The sequence below is a fragment of the Hippoglossus stenolepis genome, chromosome 8 (assembly GCF_022539355.2).
Source record: "Hippoglossus stenolepis isolate QCI-W04-F060 chromosome 8, HSTE1.2, whole genome shotgun sequence".
NCBI lineage: Eukaryota > Metazoa > Chordata > Actinopteri > Pleuronectiformes > Pleuronectidae > Hippoglossus > Hippoglossus stenolepis.
In genome coordinates this window covers 19,001,778-19,020,497 of record NC_061490.1, presented here as the reverse complement: position 1 = coordinate 19,020,497, position 18,720 = coordinate 19,001,778, and the positions used below count along the sequence as shown (strand labels likewise).

General features: G+C 40.6%; 4 protein-coding genes across 7 annotated transcripts; 2 read left to right on the top strand and 2 right to left on the bottom strand.

Annotated features, from left to right (window-relative positions):
* Window positions 1-1,101: 1,101 nt before the first annotated feature.
* cxcr3.2 (chemokine (C-X-C motif) receptor 3, tandem duplicate 2) lies at window positions 1,102-3,964 on the bottom strand. The gene is made up of 2 exons (XM_035164416.1): window positions 3,816-3,964; window positions 1,102-2,861 (listed from the first exon to the last, which is right to left on the bottom strand). Exons 1-2 carry the CDS (start codon window positions 3,855-3,857, stop codon window positions 1,764-1,766), a joined length of 1,140 nt encoding a protein of 379 aa, XP_035020307.1. The 5' UTR covers window positions 3,858-3,964; the 3' UTR covers window positions 1,102-1,763.
* A 3,299-nt stretch (window positions 3,965-7,263) lies between these two features.
* Window positions 7,264-7,780, top strand: cnfn (cornifelin). The gene is made up of 3 exons (XM_035163650.2): window positions 7,264-7,387; window positions 7,472-7,608; window positions 7,691-7,780. Exons 1-3 carry the CDS (start codon window positions 7,264-7,266, stop codon window positions 7,778-7,780), a joined length of 351 nt encoding a protein of 116 aa, XP_035019541.1.
* Window positions 7,781-8,422: 642 nt separating this feature from the next.
* tlr21 (toll-like receptor 21) lies at window positions 8,423-13,091 on the top strand. Of its 2 annotated transcripts, XM_035164411.1 has the most exons (4): window positions 8,429-8,505; window positions 8,655-8,701; window positions 9,041-9,175; window positions 9,620-13,091. In XM_035164411.1, the coding sequence occupies exon 4, from the start codon at window positions 9,738-9,740 to the stop codon at window positions 12,648-12,650; it is 2,913 nt and encodes a 970-aa protein (XP_035020302.1). In that variant the 5' UTR covers window positions 8,429-8,505; window positions 8,655-8,701; window positions 9,041-9,175; window positions 9,620-9,737; the 3' UTR covers window positions 12,651-13,091. The 2 variants fall into 2 exon arrangements, with proteins under 2 accessions (XP_035020301.1, XP_035020302.1); XM_035164410.1 differs by lacking the exon at window positions 8,655-8,701 and having other exon boundaries at window positions 8,423-8,505.
* A 67-nt stretch (window positions 13,092-13,158) lies between these two features.
* si:dkey-250k15.4 lies at window positions 13,159-17,215 on the bottom strand. Of its 3 annotated transcripts, XM_035164415.2 has the most exons (5): window positions 16,874-17,215; window positions 16,414-16,580; window positions 14,695-16,323; window positions 14,036-14,160; window positions 13,159-13,913 (listed from the first exon to the last, which is right to left on the bottom strand). In XM_035164415.2, exons 3-5 carry the CDS (start codon window positions 15,932-15,934, stop codon window positions 13,296-13,298), a joined length of 1,983 nt encoding a protein of 660 aa, XP_035020306.2. In that variant the 5' UTR covers window positions 15,935-16,323; window positions 16,414-16,580; window positions 16,874-17,215; the 3' UTR covers window positions 13,159-13,295. The 3 variants fall into 3 exon arrangements, with proteins under 3 accessions (XP_035020306.2, XP_035020305.2, XP_035020303.2); XM_035164414.2 differs by having other exon boundaries at window positions 14,695-16,580; XM_035164412.2 differs by lacking the exon at window positions 16,414-16,580 and having other exon boundaries at window positions 14,695-15,946.
* Window positions 17,216-18,720: the final 1,505 nt, after the last annotated feature.

The window sequence follows — 18,720 nt, the reverse complement described above, 5'->3', positions numbered from 1 at the left end:
TCGTGTTTCAATAGAGTAAACATAGATAGAACATGAGGGTTGATCCAACCTGCAGATTATTAACATCATTCATCCTTATTGGTACTTTGCATTGACTTCCATTCTTTGTGGACAGTCAAACCAAAATACATAATATTAACAAAAATACGAATAATACTAATAATAATATTTAAACTACTACTACTACTACTACTAATAATAATAATAAGTCAATAAAATCAGCTCAAGTTTTTTCCATTGTGTAAAAAACGTAAGTAAGAAAACTAGGCCTACTACATTTACTCAAGTACCATATTGAGGGAGCTTACGTGTACTTAAATTATTTTCATTCAAAGCTGGGCTACTTTATACTTTTCAGAAGAAAAGGTTGTACCTTTTCCATATCTTCATTCATCTGAATGTTTTTGACCCATGTAAGAGACTCTGATATCTATGAGTATGGGAAATTTAGTGCAGCTTGACAGAATTAAGGGAACTGTGGGGCCCTGGTGGAGGGTTCCGCTCTTCTGAGGCCCAAAGAGGTCAAATTTTACAATAAACTGTTTTCACAATAAAAATTAAATTAGTGAGAGAGAAAAGAGAAGTTAACACAATAGTCGTGCGTCACTTACAACACTACACACAGTAATACAATAATACCCTATTGTAGAATCTCTTCTGAGTAGTGAGTTCTTACTTTTGATGGTTTGGGTATCATTTGATGACAATATGTATGTATAATTACTAATGGGGTATTATTACATTGCTTTCTCACTACTTTTACTTCAGTATGTAATATAGTACTCTGTACAATTATGTATACTATGACATAATTATAATGTATAATACACTGTATTCAATACTCTCAGACTGAACTTCACACGCTGCCTTTCTAATCTAACATTTGTTGCTGCTCTGTGAGCAAACAACACAAACTTTACTTTTCTGGATCTGCATTTTTAATTCTGTCCCAGTGGCTCAGAGCCAGGGGAGCCTCTCTGTCCCAGCATCACATCCAGTTCAATAGCTCCACACTTACACTCCTTATTATTTGCAGGAAGTCAGTGCATGAATGGCTGTAAACCCGCGGAGAAACTACCATGAAATGTTGATGCATACATACACCTGACACTTTGTTTTTATTACAAAATATTTATTATACAAATCTTTGCATACCTCACAAAGGGATTGGGTTTGTAATGTCACACATACAAAATATTTAAGTTATTTTCTCCTTGGAGCAAAGAGTAAGATCTTGACACATGCAGCGGCAACCAGAAGAATTTCAACACGTAACATTTACACAACGATTTTCCCTGTTTTATCAGCTGCAAACGAAAGTAGATACTGATGAGAGGAGAATCTGCTGAGAGTTGAGGATGTGAGATACGAGTCTGACGACAGACGCCACAGGATGCAGCTTAAATGCTGAACAAGCTTTTGTGTGAGTATGAAGAAATCTGGATATTTCACTGAATTTGACTATGGAGACAAAGGTTCTCACAACCACTGACGGTGTGGGAGATGACGGTCTGTTCTACTCTTTGTCCCACTCTCACTTCATGATTTTACAACAGTATTCTTGGAAGAAAAAAGAAACAATATGTTGTAGCTGCACGTAACCAACTGCCACGTGGCAAAGAAATACATCACAGAAACTAAGATGGTAGGAAAGTTTTAGGGCAGAAAAGTTTTAGCCCCTGAGAACATTTCAACAGTACATGTTTTTCATTTAGTTCCTTTCATCAAATCCGTCACACATCTTCTGGTCTCTCTAACCAGTGTCACACCATAACAGAGAAGGAGGTGTTTTCACTTTCTGCTGAGCTGAATGAGCCCGTCGGCCTCCTGGGCCTCCTCGGCTTCCATCCCTCCATCCCCAGCAAGCGTCTCGGTCCCAGCAGCCCCTTGCACATCCTCACCAGCTCCCTCCTGAACTTCACCCCCACGAAGCCGTACAGCAGAGGGTTGAGGGCGCAGTGCGACAGACCCAGACTCTCAGTGATCAGAGTCCCAATGTCCACAACGCGGCCAAACTGGCACCCTCCGTCCACCGCCCCCAACTTGTGCAGACTGTCTGCCAGCTGGAAGCAGTTGTACGGTGCCCAGCAGATGACAAACACAGACACCAGGGAGATGATGAGGCGGAGGGACTTGCGCCTCTGGCGGCGAGTGGCATTGCACAGGGACCTGAAGATGCGGATGTAGCAGTAGAGCATGATCAACAGAGGGAGCCCAAAACCTAGAACCACACTGAGCAGCTGCAGCCCCACCTGCCACTGTTTGGAGTTAACTTCAAACCACATATGACACAGGAGCGCACTCTGCTGGCCCCCGGTGTTCACGCTCATTACCTGTTTAAAAATAATGTCCACCCCACTCAGGCCCAGGCAGACCACCCAGATGAGGCCGCATGCAATTTGGGCATGTACGGTGTTGCGCTTCCAGCCGGAGCTGACGGCATGAACAATGGACAGGTAGCGGTCGAAGCTGATGCAGGCCAGGAAGAGGATGCCACTGTATCGGTTCAGTGAGAAGAGGGCGCCGGAGATCTTGCAAGCTGCTAAACCAAACACCCACTGGTGAGCCCACTGCACAGCAAACATGGGCAGGGTGAAGGCCAGCAGGAGGTCAGAGATGGCCAGGTGAAGGAGGAAGGTGTCGGTCAGAGAGAAGGCGCAGGCGCCGCCGCTCTGAGATCTTCGGTAGCGTCGGATCACACACAGCACCAGCACGTTGCCCACGACAGCCAGAAGGAACACCAGGGTGTACACGACGGGGGAGTACCTCTGTGCAAATCCGTAGATGTCCCCCTGCAAGCATGGCGCTGCACGGGTCCTGCTCGTTTCAGAGTACGAGGAGTCATTCTCATAATCATAGTCCTGCAGACAGGAGAGAGAAACAGTCACAGACTTGGAGGAGATTGTTCAAGAAAAGCTCAGTTCACTGTTTGTTAGGTTCATTTACTTGAGCCTCAATGAGGGCACCTTTAACATGAAGGTCGTATAGAACCAATCAAAAAGCAACATGAAGATAATTCATGTATAGATATCAATTGATGAACTATCATCCTAACACATCTGGTAAAGGACAGAGTCTACAATCTGTCAACTAGAGGGAGAAGAAACTACATAAAAAATCCCTATGACAGAAGGAATAAAAAGGGTGTGTTGCAGGACGACAGAAGTGCAACGGATGTCATCATCCATGAGCTCATACAGTGTCTTGCCTAAGAGGTGTATCAATGTTTAAAGTTTTTCTACAAAAGTAAAAGTCTGCAGCACTGTAAATTGTAATAACGGTATTGCCAGTAATAGTAGTATATGTGGGCAGGCACGTTGTATATCTAAGTAATTGTAATCCTAATCCAGGATAAGATGCCATCCACCACACTGTGGCTGCACCCACAGTCCTGGATCTGCACTATGTCTACTGGTGAGATGTGATGATGCACTGGATGGTGGCAGCTGATCGTGGACTTTTATTTTCAACAAGACAGCTTGATAAACATTATGTCTACTCAGATACTCTGACAATAACTCCTCAATTCATTTACTTTCCATTATGTTACAAATCGTTTATTCTAATCAATGTTGTAATACTTTTATTTTGCTGATTTTCTCAGTTACACGTGTCATCTATTGCACTTCTGTCCGTCCTGGGAGAGGGATCCCTCACATGTGGCTCTCTCTGAGGTTTCTTCCTTACTCACTATGAGGGTTAAGAACAGAGGATGTCTCACCTTCTTAAGCAATATGAGACAAATTGTGATTTGGAAATATGGGCTATACGTATGAAATTTGATTGATTTGATTGATTGATATTCTTGTACTCACGTAATTCAAGAAATCTTCTGCGGTTGGTGTGACCTGATCCATATTTGCAGCAGAACACCTGAAACCCTCTGAGAGTTAACAAAGCACCATCTGCTCTTACACACATTAGTGAAACATCCCCTTTTCTGTCTATCTCTCCGTCTGCACTCGTCCAGATGAAGTGGGGATCAGAAAGAAGAAGTCAACATTTCAGGAACCGAATCCACGCACATTTTAGACAGATGTAGCTATATAGTAGGAATGCGTGACTGTCTCAGGGGAATTATGACATATATTTTTAAAATATGGCTGCAGCCAGCTGTGGCAGACAGACAGTACGTGACTGGTGACCTCAACGTGGAAAAAAAACATCTATTTTTTGCAATGTGAACCCACATGCAGTTTATGATACTTTGACATATACAGTTAAATGCTCACATAAAGGGAACCAGGAGGCAGAAATTGATTTGACAAAATAATCCACGAAAGGAGGAGAAGTGAAAGTGCTTGGTTAGCAGGAATTTCACAGTCTCCCCTATGTTCTTTTTCTTGTTTTGATATGTTATGCCCGGCATGTAGGATGTTGTTGAACCTTGGTGTTAACCTTTCAGGAGTTGTTAGATTTTGTCGAGAGTTTTACAAAGCTTAGAAATATGTGCGACATTTGTGTTAAGACAGTATAGGATCATAAAAATACTTTCTGGATGCAAACTATCACGCTGATGCAGGACAGAACATTAGATAAAGATTAGATTCCCTTAAACAGAACACAACAGGAAATCCACACGATTAAACATATCATAACAGATACATTAACATTAGCTGAATGATTATATGATGGTAAGGATGGTTTGGACATTCAGTAATAATGCTTTCATAGCTTTTTGCAGATGCCTGATAAGCAGAAACGTCAGTGCGGTAGAGTCTGGGACTGCATTTTGTGTCCACACTACAAATATTTTATTCACTTTGAAAGTTTAGGAGAAGATTTTAGGGGAAGTAAAATGAAAATATGTTCAAGAGATGTTAAAACCAGCTCTTTTAGTTTTACAAAATAATTTCTTCAAAAGGAAGTAATGTGTTAAGTGTCAGAGGAACTGAACGCACTTGTGGTTTTATCTGTCTTGACCATGCGTCTTCTGGTAAATTATATTATTGTGCAACAGTTGTTTCTCTTCCTTCTGACATGGTCTGACTTGTTGAAGGATGATGCATTAAACATAACACAGACACATATTGCTATTGATAGTTAGTTGTTGATGTATGTTCAGTTCCCGGAAATCTGTGCCGGTCAAAGACAAAGTTCCTAAATGTGAGATTCAATCCAAAGTGACTATGTGCAGGTAATTTCCATTATTGCAATTTATCAAGCTCCCTTCCAAACTGCAGATCCTATAAAATACTATAGCCTGTTATGTTTGGAAAGACAAATTTAATAAATATTGCATAAAGGTTAATCCTTGTTTAATGTTGATATTATCTTTACCTCGACCTTTTAGTCTCCAATCTTGCAAAACTAATTTGCAATAATTATTCCTCAAACCAAATAGAATATAAAGCCTTTATTGTCATTACACAAAAGAAAGCAGTGTGACTAAATCAGAGATGCTGGTGCTGAAAAAAAGTGCAAATGTATAAGTTTAGATACAAGCAAATGAATACACAACCAATATATATGATTATTAAATAAAATAATTTAAGAAATCCTTATTACACCACATAAGGAAATACTTTGAGATCTAATTTATTGTATGGGCTATAAATAAACAAATACATATGCTTTGCTTCTAAAAAAAAAGTCACTCACAGACTACAAGTCCCTGAAACCCATAACAAATACATGGCATCATTAAAAAGAAGTTATCAGAAGAAGAAGATTATTATACTGTTATTTTGAGCTTTTTAAGAGGCCCCCGGGGAAATCAGACAGAACATAAAGAGGAGCAGCATTAAATAAATGTTTAAACCAAGTAGTGAAATATTTACACATGTATGATTGCATAGTGAGCAGCACAGGTATAATAGTCAAGATTCAAAGATAGAGTATGTGAAGTCAAGCCCATAAAAGTAGTGAGCCTGGGCGGGGTCAGGACTTTTATGGAAATACATCTTGTTAACTTTTTATGTTTTTATCTTGTGCTCTTCTGCAATTTGATGCATCACCAATGTTTGTGTTTAATTAGCACAAACAGCACAAGCTATAATTTGTAGCTTGTTTGTTTCTTTAACTTATGTACCTGCTATATGGCTTAAACTGTGCCATCTTTTGTTGGATATCTGTGCTTTTAATTTAGTTTTTAAAATTTTTGACAGAATAAAACTAATGTAGTGCTTTTGATTTAATTTGAATTTGAATTATTTCTTTTTATTACCTCCAACAAGGAGGTTATGTGTTCGTCAACGCGATGAAAGAAACCAGGCATGTTTAAGGGTCTGATATTTATGAGTGTTTGTGATTTGACGCAGATCCAAATAAAAGTCTGAATCTCGTGAATTAAAATGTGGTTTTATACGCAGACAGTTGGGCCCTAGCGGAGCTATACACTCTACTGAGTGCCATTCTAGTTATATTTAAACCATTGTCATGCATATTGAACTTGTTTTTGCCGTGTTATGTATAAACTCCATTGAAGATAATTCCTGGGAGTACAGCTAATGTTGAGATAGCTGGCTCAGATAACAAATAAAACAAAAAAAACATATGCTCTCTAGACTCTCATCTTATGTAACCCCAGCATGCATGTGTTGGGAGCTGCCCAGTGATTTCTGTTGAACTGTGTGTACATCCGGACATACCACACAAATACACACGAGAAGAAAGACCGTCGTATTGTTGTGCAAACCTTGTTCCCCAGTCAAGTCAGTTCAGCTCCACACCTGCACTCAAGGCAAACCCTAGTTTATGAATTGCTACAATACAAACAGCCTCCACATGCCAGCTTTGTTCTTCAATTACTGTGCGCTGATAAAAAAACGCGTCACGTTAGGTGGACCCTTTAGAAAGCTGTGATACGCCCCAAAACCAAACATTTAACTTTTGTATTCACAGGGTGTTTGCACCAAGCTAAATGCTCATTGTGTGTCTGGTCATATCAGTAGAAACTGAACTCAGATATATGACTGATGTCACAATGGGTATAAGAGCTGTGGCCAGGCCCTCGCCCACCTGTTCCTGGGCCTGTGACCGTCGACGCTGTCAGACCACAGCAACCTCAGGAGGAGAGATCAGGTGAGGTTTTGTGAAGCAAAGTTTGCTCCAAGCTGAGGGTGGTCAGTCCTGATTCACAGTAGACGCTTCAGGCTTTTATTACAGTCATTTATCCTTAATAATTCCACTAATTTATTGCTATAAGTGAAGTAAACTTAATTGTTTTTGGGGCACAGAACTGGACATATTCTTATTAGAGGGGAAACTTGGCTGCAAATAGGGTTTAGAAAATGTCCTAACGTCCCTTTTCTTCTTGCAGCGATGGCGTTCCAGTCCAATGTGATCAGCTCGCAGCCTCAGGTCTCAGTCACACAGTACACTGTGTCCTCCGGATTGTCAGATTGGAGCTCAAATGTGTGCGACTGCTGTGAAGACTGTGGAATCTGTACGTGATTTTACATAGACGAGCAGAAATCAACCATCACTGTGAAATGAATTCCAGTATGACACCGTTGTCTTTCACCTGCAGGTCTTTGTGCTACATTCGTCCCGTGTATTCTTGGCTGTAAGGTGGCTCAGGACAATGGGGACAGCTGCTGCGTCCCCTTCCTTCCTGGTGCCATGATTGCTCTGAGGACGAGCATCCGCAGCAGATACCACATTCAAGTAAGTGTGCTTTACCCTAAGCAATCCTTTTTTTCCCCGCAATAATGGTCACAAGTTTATTCTGTCTGTGCTTTTCCCCCAGGGCTCAGTGTGCGATGACTGGGTTGTCATGGCCTGCCTGCCTCTGTGTGGACTGTGTCAGATGGCACGGGAGCAGAAGATGAGAAGATAAAAAGATTTACAAATAACAAGGTGCTTGTGGAAAACGTTGATTTCTTGGTCTGGACACCATTTCTCCACTTCACATTCCAGTTTGCTTTATTCACACAAGTTTACAATGTAAGAATAATAGCTGTAAGATCAGACTGAACTGCTATTTTATTTGACTTTATTATTTTGTACTAATATACTATATACTGTATCTAATATACATATTTATACAGATCACAGATGTGGGCAGGTTTTCAGAGAGTTGGAAGAAAAAGACAAGAGAAATATTTCATTAGGCCTAAACCTTTACACCGAACCAACGTCTTTCATGTTCAGTTAAACAGCGACTCACCGTGTTGAAATTGTCTTCATGCAACAAACTGGCGAACACATGAAGAAAGAAAGGCGGACCTTCCCATTTCAGCGTGACTCAACAAGTTTATTGTGGTGAATTTACAAGAGTTAATATTTTTGTTTCCCTTGCATATTAGTAACATATTCATCAATTAATATAGCAAATAAATATGATGTATTTAATGCATTCAAACAACAGTGTTTCAATAAAACTTTGTGGAATTATCATGTTGGGACAATTATTTTTTTTTTTTGCTGTGACTGCATATGGAAAGAGAAGGAAGGGTTGCACCCACCTTCCTCATTCTAGTTCTCATGAGAATCTAAAATGGTCATAGCGCAATGAAGCTTGTTGATGAAGCAAAGTCAGCTGAGAAACAGTCCACTGAACAGGTAAGACCGACATTGCAAAGTACTGCGATTGAGTGACATCTCTTGTACATATTCTTTGTACACATTTTCTGTATTTTTATTTGATTTCATTCGTTTATTTTCTATTTTAACACCTTTTTCATTCTGACCTCATCTGCTGCTGTAACAAGAGAATTTGTCCAGCGTGAGATCAATAAAGTTCAGCTTAATATCGAAAGTAAGATATTTGGTGATTATTTTTCTCGTCACGCCAAAATGAAAGCAGCTATGTTAAAGATTATATGAGGATGACAAAACACACATTTTAAAGAGGTTGAATTCGAAATGTATGGGAGAATATTGCAGATATTGTTTGTTGTAATGTTTATCCAATGATATCAACCATTTGAAAGCATTTTTTTAACAGTGTCACATGTGAATCTAAATGAAGTGAGATGCATGTCTGGGGGATGAGTAGGAGGAACTCAACAGCAGAGTGAAAAGGGATATGAAAACACTAAAGAAGAACCGAGTTAGCCTTTGTATTTAAACATTTCTCTGGAAACCCCTCACCCAGCTGTGCCATCCCGGATGAGGACTACGAGCTGCTTTAAGAAACCTGGAGACAGCGGAGTTCGGTTCTGGTGAGATGCAGAAACATCAGCAAGCAGCGGCTTGAATTGCACGTGCAGTGCAGACCATCATAAAAAGGGTATTTGTATTTTGTATTTTAAGACTCAATGTCATTTCTATCTTGATCAGTTTTGTCATGTTTTCAGACTTTGAAGACTATAAAAATGTATTTTCTTCTTTCAAATAATTGTTTGAGATACAAACAGGATGTAATCAAATTATAGTTATACATTCTCAGCGTTTGGAGGGCTTTACAATTCTAACATGAACCTATTAATACCTATAACATTTTAGAGAAGATATCCTTGTCCTGTAAAGGTACAGGGAAACAGGATTAGCATGTTCAGTATGAATGGTGTTATGTACAATACATATAGGATTGTGGGAGTAGGTCTGTAAAAGGACTTCCTGCTTAGAAAGTAAGAATGTTCCTGTAAATGTTGCTATATTGTCCTGGTTTGAAAATGTAACTTTCAATTCCCTCGTACAACGTGATGTGTTATTTCCTCCTCTCCATCTTCAGATACCTGTGACACGATCAACGAATCAACCACCCAGAGTTCTTTCCCACATATACAAGCAAACCAAATCAAAAGAGACAAAAGATTCAAAGGCGTTTCTCTGGACTGAAAGAAGAGAAAATGTCCCGTCTCACTCATCAGTTCTTGTCAGTTGCACTTATTCTTGGTGCTGCTCAACTCATCAGAAGTTACAGCTTTAACAACTGCATTGCTGACTCATACTCAAAGGGAAAAGGCTTCAAATGCATCAATCGAAAGGCAAACAACATATCTGCCATTATAAGTGATCTGCCGCCATCTGTCACCAATCTCACCATCTCCCTTAATCTAGTGCGGGACATTCCCATCAACAGCTTTGTGAGTCTGCAAAATCTTCAGAACCTCAGATTAGATCATAACCACTTGAGTAACATCAGTCAACTAGCTTTCAATACCTTGGATCAACTTCACTCCCTAAATTTGTCTTTCAACAACATATCCCAGCTCCACCCTTTAGTGTTTCAGGGGCTTTACAACCTCACCTTTCTCTCGCTGACCAACAATACATTGAAGCAGCTTCCTGAGGGAATTTTCTCTTCCAATCTCAATCTGACCACTTTAATCATGGGGCAAAACCTTCTGATGAATTTCTCTGGGATCGTGGCGTCAGTGTCAAATCTGACGAATCTAAAGACCCTGGACCTTTGCTTTAACAGTTTGACCTCGCTCAGCCACTCAAATGCGTTACTGCCCACATCCCTCAAAGTTTTGTATTTGTGTAAAAATCAACTGACCACGTTAGGATGTGAACGTTCATTTCTCGTGTACATTAATGTTCTAGACTTGTCGTACAATTCCAGGCTCTCAACGGTGGCTTTTCAGGGAGTGAATTTGAAACATTTGAACTATTTGCGTTTGCGTTCTACGAGTGTCAAGGTAGTGGAGTTTTTAAATACCAGTGACATTGATGCAGGACGTGTTGATTTCTCTGGCACAGGTCTGAGAAATGACAGCCTGCTCACAGAGCTATGCAAGTTGTTAAAAAGCAAAGTGAAAAAGATCAAAGATTTGCACCTGGGTAGTAATTCGATTATGAATCTTACCAACAAAACACTGTACTATTGTCCTGAAATCACAAGGTCTCTGGATCTATCCCACAATCAACTGAGAAACACAAATTGCCTTACATTCCTCAATAGACATACACACATAAAGAGCCTTAATGTGGAGCATAACCATCTCAACTCCCTCCAATCCTGTGATGATCAAACCAAGGTTTATGTCAAAGAGCTGAGCTATCGTTACAACCGCATCCTCTCAGTGAGTGGTGCTGCTTTCTATAATATGCCAAATATCAAGACGCTACTACTTAACATAAACTCAATTGCTTTTCTCAATCGTAGCGCTCTCAAAGGGCTCAGACGGCTCGAGCAACTCCGCTTGGACAACAACCTCTTAACTGATTTGTTTATAGATAACTTTGAAGATAATGTCAAACTGCAAACGCTTAACCTACGCAACAATCGTATTTCTGTCATCTTCAATTCGACCTTCCACAGGCTCAGGAATCTGACTATATTGGACCTTGGAGGTAATAAGATCACTCATATTAATCCGTCAGGTCTGGATGGACTCATAAGTCTGTCCAAACTCTATCTAGATGGAAACAACCTCCAACAGGTTGACTCTTCCTTCTATCATGTATTTCAAGATACACTCACAGTGCTGGATCTACAGAGCAATCTAATTCGTTTCGTCACTGAAGCTACGGGGTCACCATTTAAGAATCTCAGCAAGCTCAGTGATCTTAAATTGGATAGGCAGCGGCCTTATGGCATGACTATTTTACCCCGCGCTTTTTTCCGTGGCCTCCACTCATTGAGATCACTGTATCTCACCAACAATAATCTCAATGATCTTTACCCGGATGTGTTTGATGATCTGACAGGCTTGCGTTTCCTCAACCTGGATAGCTGCTGTGTTGGGGTGATAAAACTACGACCAGGAGTCTTCAGAAATCTGAGAAATTTGACCGACTTGATTGTAGAAAATATGGGCATTCAGAACTTCTCAAAGGAGGTTTTTGGGAATCTTACACAGTTACGCAGGTTGCAGATGAACCGCAATGTGATGCAGAGTATTCCTGTGGATGCACTACAAAGTCTACCTAAACTCAACTACCTTGACATACGTAATATTCCTTTAAGCTGCACCTGCAAGAACATCTTGCTGCAAAATTGGACACGATATAACTCAAAGGTCCAGGTAGTCTATCTCTACAATCTGCACTGCCAATCTGATCCATCGATTAAATTCTACAACTTTGATTCCAAAGTTTGCTACATAGATCTAGGTGAGTACCTGTTCTTCAGCACAGCAGCTGTGATCTTCCTGTTCACAGTCTCTCCTTTACTTTATGTCAAACTCTATTGGAAAATCAAGTACAGCTACTATGTGTTCCGTTCCTGGTTTAGTGAGCAGTGGCGCAGACTCAGGGAGGAGGAGGAAAACTGCAAATATGATGCATTTATTTCCTACAATTCTTCTGATGAACAGTGGGTCATGGATCAGTTAGTGCCCAACCTGGAGGGAAATGGATCGTCTTTTAAACTTTGCCTACATCACAGGGACTTTGAACTGGGCCGCGATATTGTGGACAACATTGTCTCTGCTGTTTACAGCAGCCGGAAAACTATTTGTGTGGTAAGCAGGAATTTCCTACAAAGCGAGTGGTGTTCCCTGGAAATCCAGCTCGCCAGCTACCGACTCTTCGATGAGCACCGAGACGTTCTTCTGCTCGTGTTCCTGGAGCCGATCTCGGAGAGGCAGCTGTCAACCTATCACCGCATGAGGAAAGTCATGCTAAAAAAGACTTATCTGCAGTGGCCGGGCTCAGACTGCACTGATCCAATGCAGGCCCAAGACCTGTTCTGGAATCAGCTACGTAGGGGGATGAGGATGGAGAGCAGACTCGAAACAGAAGACGGCACCAAATGTGTTGATAAAACTGAACATTTAGAGACATCAGATGAAAAATATTACTTGCTACCTTAAAACACAATAATTTTAATTGAAATTTAAGAGATAAACCCTTCAGCATGTTAAACAAATAATTAATTAAGGCTGTATGGAGAGGGTCACGGAAATATCTGAATATCTGAATGTACAGTGTGATGCATTGTAGATCAACAAATTTTTTTTTATATGAGCATGAATTAGCATTGTCATTTCACATCTGGTGATCAGAATAGCTTTATTTTTTGTACTTTATTAGCTATATTTGAAGCTTGGCTTTCCTCTATTGTACAATTGCAGAATGTGTTTTCTTGCATGTTAATGCAGCCCATACACAAAAGGAATAACTGAATAACTTTCACAATAGCACAGCCTTTGCAAATAATATTCCTCTGTACAGAATTTCCCATTATAGCACAAGTGTTAATGAAGACGTTTTCTCTGTAAATTAAAACAATGCTCCAGAGATGCAGACAACTCCTAATCGTGTGTTTCTTTATCTATTAAACAACACAAATGAATAAAAGAGGAAACTTGAGATAACAACTATTGTTATTACTTTTTATGCTAAAAATGCCACCACACAAACAAACAAATATTTTCAACGTCTGTGAAAAAGACAAACATTTTGTTTAGTTGGTCAAACAAACAACTTGGCAAAGTTTGGCAGAGTTTGACGACACATCAGTACAGTTTCATAGGTGGGAAGGACCAGAGCTCAGGGCTCGGTAGAGAGGAAAGACGAGGTGCTGGGCCTCTTTCTAGCACGTGAGACGGGGGGTAGTGGATCATGTCTGTGTGGTAGGAGCTGATGGGAGGGCAAGTTAAAGCGGGACTGGATTGGTTAAAAGGCTGGAAAATGCTGCTCAGATTAGGATGGTGAATTTGGGAGGAGAAGGAAGGAGTGAAAGAAAATCTGTCAGGTTGAAACGGGTGTTGCTCTTGGGGAAAGTGCATTGGCCCTGCTGAGTGTCTATCTCTCAGCTGTGTTTGATAAGGAAAGAGGGGTTTAGTGTCGTTATACTGAGGCCCACAGCTCTTCTCTCTTAATGCTCTGGTGTGGTCACTAATGCTGTTATCAAAGGAATCAAAAATGACGGACTCGTTGCATTTAGCCCTGTTGAGACCGACATCCCATTGCTGAGATGCTGAGGCTTTGTCTCCCCAGCATGAGGTGGGAGAGGATGTGAACAAATAATCACGTTCAACGTTCATGCGGAACTGAGGACGGGAACTCAGTCTGAGGATATCATCCGAGAGCCTGGCGGAAGCATCCACAGGGCTCTTCAATGAGTCAGCATTCTGCACAAGAAACACCAGAGAGCATTTTATTCCACACATTGTCTGAGGATTATAAAATAAAGGATAACAGCTAGGGCATATATGAATCTAATTTAAATTTGAGAGTGGCAGTGTAAACTTACCCATTTCCGGCTCTGCTGTGGCTTCAGACTGGACTTCAGGTTAAAATGCTTGCTTCTCATTTCTCTCAAAGCTGTGGTGTCAGAACATGGCTCACCAACCGCGGCGCCTTGAAATGCTGATGCATCTGAATAGAAACGGATGACACAGCTGAAAAACATGTGTGCAGTGCTCAACAGTGCTTTTTAAATTAAGAAATTAACTCAATGAACTCCTAATAAAGAGGTTCACAATATTTCAAACCTGTCTTAAACCTGATTCAGTAAGAAGTAAACATGCAAGTAAACATGATTGTATGTCCTGCAAATTAAAAAACTGCTTTGGATTTGAGGAAAAACATCATTCAACATGTTTATCAGACATAAAAGATAAATTCAGTGTATTGAGTTAAATAACACTGAATGTAAACACAACTGTCTTTATGAGACAAACTCCACAGCACAATATGGCCCAAAATGGTCAAGATAAAACATTTCATATCAGTCGATATCAATAATCATATTCAATAAAAGTCACATATTGTACTTGTTTCTGTTGATGAGAACTGGGAACCACAATATCTAAACATAAGAATGTTGTGACTGTATGATGATATACGAATTATCACATAAATACAATATTTTCTTATTATTGAGAATTCTAACACTGTTTCACTGCCCACCTGTAGACGAGAGCTCATGTGTATCTGTCATGGTCGGCTCCTGGTCATGATCCTGCACTCTGTTGGGATCAGTGTCAAAGTGACGGCGTCGCTGCTGATAGAGAAGGTTCTCCTGAAGCCGGGCTCCATGCCTCTCCTGAAGCGCCTTCAGCAGCACCTCCCTGCTCTCTGCGAGCAGGTTTCTGCTCCTCAGACGTGGGAACTGCAGACAGTCACACAAACGTGCTCCCACTGCGGAGACACACTTCGATATACAGCCAGGATCTCGTCTTCTGTGCTGTGTGAGGAAGCTGTTGGTTGTAGGTGAGCTGGAGAGCTGAAGTTGACTTGGGCTGAGGTGACGAGCGTGTGTCTGTTGAGCAGGAGGCTCCTGGTTCCTTGGAGTAGAAATCACTTGCTTCTTTACCTTCTTATACGACCTCTTCACAATGTCTCTGTCAACTGTGGGAGTCAGCTGAAACTCTCGCTCCTTCTCGTGTATGACGGAGGTGACCTCCTCACTTATAATAACTTCAGGGGAGCTGTGCTTGGATGAGAAGATGCTTTTGTAGCTTTCAGATGAAAGATCAAGTTGTTGCTGTGGTCTCTGCCCAGGTGTAATATCTGATTCATGACAGATTGGCTTCTCTTTTTCCTGGCAAACAACACGTGTCTTTGCAGCACCGTCTTCTTTCCTCTCAAATGGCAAAACCTCATCAGTGCCGGCTTCTAACAAATCTTTACTGGAGAAAGGAGAGGGAATGTGAGGTGTCAAAGATGGATGGTTCTCTTCTTGTGCTTCCTGTCCACCGGTCTCCAACCTCCCCTGTTGACTTAACAAGCGTTGAATGTCAATAGACTTCACCTCGTGGTTGAACAGGCCATGGTGTCCTATCAGGCGGCTCTCTGTGATGATGCTGGGCTCCTGTGTGGCGGTAATGACCTTTGAAAATGGTGCATCTCTTCTTGAATTACAGATTCCATGACAAAAGTTATGGAAATGTTCCCTGCCTTTACTGGTTTGGCAATGGCAGTGCTGGTGATATGATTTCGTCTTTGAGGCCTCTTTCCCCGCACCTTTCATCTGGCTCCTCTCCTTGCGAGTTTTCAGTCGTTTTATTTTCGGCTGCCCATCGGTCTTGCAAGGGATTAAACATTTGCAGTCTGCAGGGAATCTGTTCACTGAGCAACACCTTTTATATGTTGTGTCTGATGGCTTATTTTCTTTGGTTGATGAATCCCTGACACACGTGTGGCTCATGTTTGCTTGAATCTGTGAAAACACAGCTACAATTAGTGATTTGTAAGGAAATACGATGCAGAGATAAGAGAGAGATGGGTCAATTCTACAAGACGGTGGGTCTGAGTCATAGACTGTTTATAAAAAATGGAACACTTACTGATTTCCACTAACTATCCAGAAATGAAGCCAAAATATCCTGGATATAAACGCTGCCATCTTGCTCATTTAGAGCCAGAGTCTGCTCAGGAGCAATCAGGGGATGAAGCCACGTTGCACCGATACATGCACTCAACCAATCTTGAGTCAGCCTCAGTTGTCAATCAGGATGTTTCACCCCATTCTTATAGCATCAATTCGTAACTTTATCCGAATCATGAACACTTGGAGATACATCAGTGAGGTAGCAACTACCGAAAATGACAGAAACCATGTTTGAGAAAACGTATTTGAAGGGGTACTTTGACTTTTGAAGTTTGTCCCATGTCCCTTCCACTTACACGCAGGAGGTTAGGATGTACGATCGAGACACATCCATCTTCACAGACACTATAACCTGAGCTGGTCTCACCCCCTTCTCCATTGACACACAGTGTATCTACTTACCAAAGGCGCAGCTCAAACCACCGATAGTATTTCAAACATTTAAACAAGCTTGTTGACAAACCTTAGAGAAAATAACAAAAAAATCACCTTTATAATTAAAAACTTTTGAGCCATTTACTCAACAAACATCCCAATTTAAGGCATCTTAGATTCAATAAATCATTAATAACAAAAGAGTTAACTACAAAACTGGTAACATAATGGGAGGATAGCCCCCCCCAAAGCAGGCACGTCACACTTTCTACAGGTTACATCTTATATCATTAGAAATTATAACTGAAACAACTAAACAATATCAGGGGTCTACAAAGGCAAAGTACTTGAAAACAAAAACGTACTAAGTCAAAGTCTTACCTTGTTTACGCGGCGAGTAAAATCAATAACCATCGATCACGTGGGACAACATCCATGCAACTGTCTCTGCGGCTCCAGACGTTGGGATCTCAGATCGTGTGTTAGCCAGTTAGCTTGTTAGCTAGTTAGCCAACAGGTGGTGATCACCTCGACCAGCAGGTGGATTTAAACGTGGAGCTCCAAACCTGTGTGAAGTCCCAGTAGCTTCACTGGCTCCGGACACGTGTACTATCAGATATAATCACTAGTATACAGATATTTGTACACGGAGCTGGTTCATGCTACTTACTGAAATTACCTGTCGTTATCTGCCGTTACTTGGCAACATGCAGAGGACAGCGTTGCCGGATTGGGCCGACAGGGGGCAGCACGATCTGTCCAACCGTCAAAAAATAAGTTTTTTAAAATTTAATTTATGAGAATAATTGTGTTTGTTCTCATTCTTTTTTTTTGTATCTATCTATTATATGAGATTTAATGTTAATGCAGTTGAAGGATTTTTCTCCTGCATGCTTTTCCAGGAATCAGGGAGTATATGATGTTGCCACGATGCATTCAATGACTTACAAAGTGGGTGGGATGCAATGGAGCACCATTTTTTTTAAGCCTAAATTTGTATTTTGGCTAATTAACTACGCCGATTTCCCTATCAGTACTTCAGGTTTGCTTTGCTTTCTTTGATTTCCTGACAACCATCACTGGGTAACTTTGACACTGAAGAAAACATAAAAATCAGATTATTCTGAGGCAAGTTCTGAACAGTATGCTTTTTTATTTGTTTTACGAGTGTTTACTTGGACGTCATGTGCATGTACATGTGTAAATTATAAAAAAAACATAAAATCTGTCTGATGTTTTTAAATTTGACTTACGTTTGTTTGGTGACAGGAGGCCGTTGAAGAACACTGAAGTCGTTGAGGTCGTGACACCAGTGACAGACATTTGCTTTGTGACATAGTGCTGGAAGTAACCATTAGAAGATGAGTATACTGTGGTGAAAGGATTCAAATATGCAGTAATACTCAAACAGGTTGTGGCATTCAAACGGTGAAGGTATGAGGAGGACCAAAATGCAACAGCACCAGCTTAAACAAGTGCCACAAGGCAAACTGGGTGTATGGATTCATGCAGTTGATGGCCAGTTTTGATCATCTGTTTTCCAAAATATGTTTTTCCAGTCTTCAGCTTTCATACATTGGTCACTGTGTATCTGGTTTTCTGCATCACAACCTGAGTTACCTGAGCCTCGATCCAGCTTGAACCATGATGTGACGATTAACCAAAACTCCTGACCCACACTTGCATGAAACCTTATGTTAAACTGCTGCCACATGTGGTGTACAGGTGTTCCTGATAAAGTGCTCAGTAAGAGTTAAGTACCAGTTGATAATAAGTGCATTTGCATGTCCCTCTCATCTTGTATCTTTACCTCACCTCTCTCCATCCACACCTTCTTTACAATTTGAAACCCACTTGAATTTAGTTAAATTCTTTGGTGGGTGGAAACCACAAAACGAAACTACCAAACTATATTTACATATTTCGTTTTATATTTTAAGTATTAGGCTGTACATATGATAGAATGTAACACACAATTTAAACAATCATAATACTGAACTCCAGACAAGATGATGAATGCAGTAAGATTCAATAATGTTCATTTCATTTTTCTATGTTTTCGAATCAGGGACTTTGGGCCCAATTTTCATACTCAGCATTTTTAATATACATTATTTTTAATTCTATTGCCTTTTCTTTATATTTGTATTCTTTGTCTACCTCATTCTGACTTCCATGTTGCTGTAACAACTGAATTTCCCTGGTGTGTGGATCAATAATGTTGTATC

Bases quoted from the DNA above. Each gene is read 5' to 3' on its own strand.
- si:dkey-250k15.4 (XM_035164412.2), bottom strand. From the start codon at position 16,906: ATGGTTATTGATTTTACTCGCCGCGTAAACAAG. The intron at 14,161-14,694 runs GTGGGCAGTGAA...GTTTCTATTCAG, and splicing joins ACATGAGCTCTCGTCTACAG to ATGCATCAGCATTTCAAGGC. The intron at 13,914-14,035 runs GTAAGTTTACAC...TTTCTTGTGCAG, and splicing joins CACAGCAGAGCCGGAAATGG to AATGCTGACTCATTGAAGAG.
- cxcr3.2 (XM_035164416.1), bottom strand. From the start codon at position 3,857: ATGGATCAGGTCACACCAACCGCAGAAGATTTCTTGAATTAC. The intron at 2,862-3,815 runs GTGAGTACAAGA...TCCTGTCTGCAG, and splicing joins CAGAAGATTTCTTGAATTAC to GACTATGATTATGAGAATGA.
- tlr21 (XM_035164410.1), top strand. From the start codon at position 9,738: ATGTCCCGTCTCACTCATCAGTTCTTGTCAGTTGCACTTATTCTTGGT.
- cnfn (XM_035163650.2), top strand. From the start codon at position 7,264: ATGGCGTTCCAGTCCAATGTGATCAGCTCGCAGCCTCAGGTCTCAGTC. The intron at 7,388-7,471 runs GTACGTGATTTT...TTTCACCTGCAG, and splicing joins CTGTGAAGACTGTGGAATCT to GTCTTTGTGCTACATTCGTC. The intron at 7,609-7,690 runs GTAAGTGTGCTT...CTTTTCCCCCAG, and splicing joins GCAGCAGATACCACATTCAA to GGCTCAGTGTGCGATGACTG.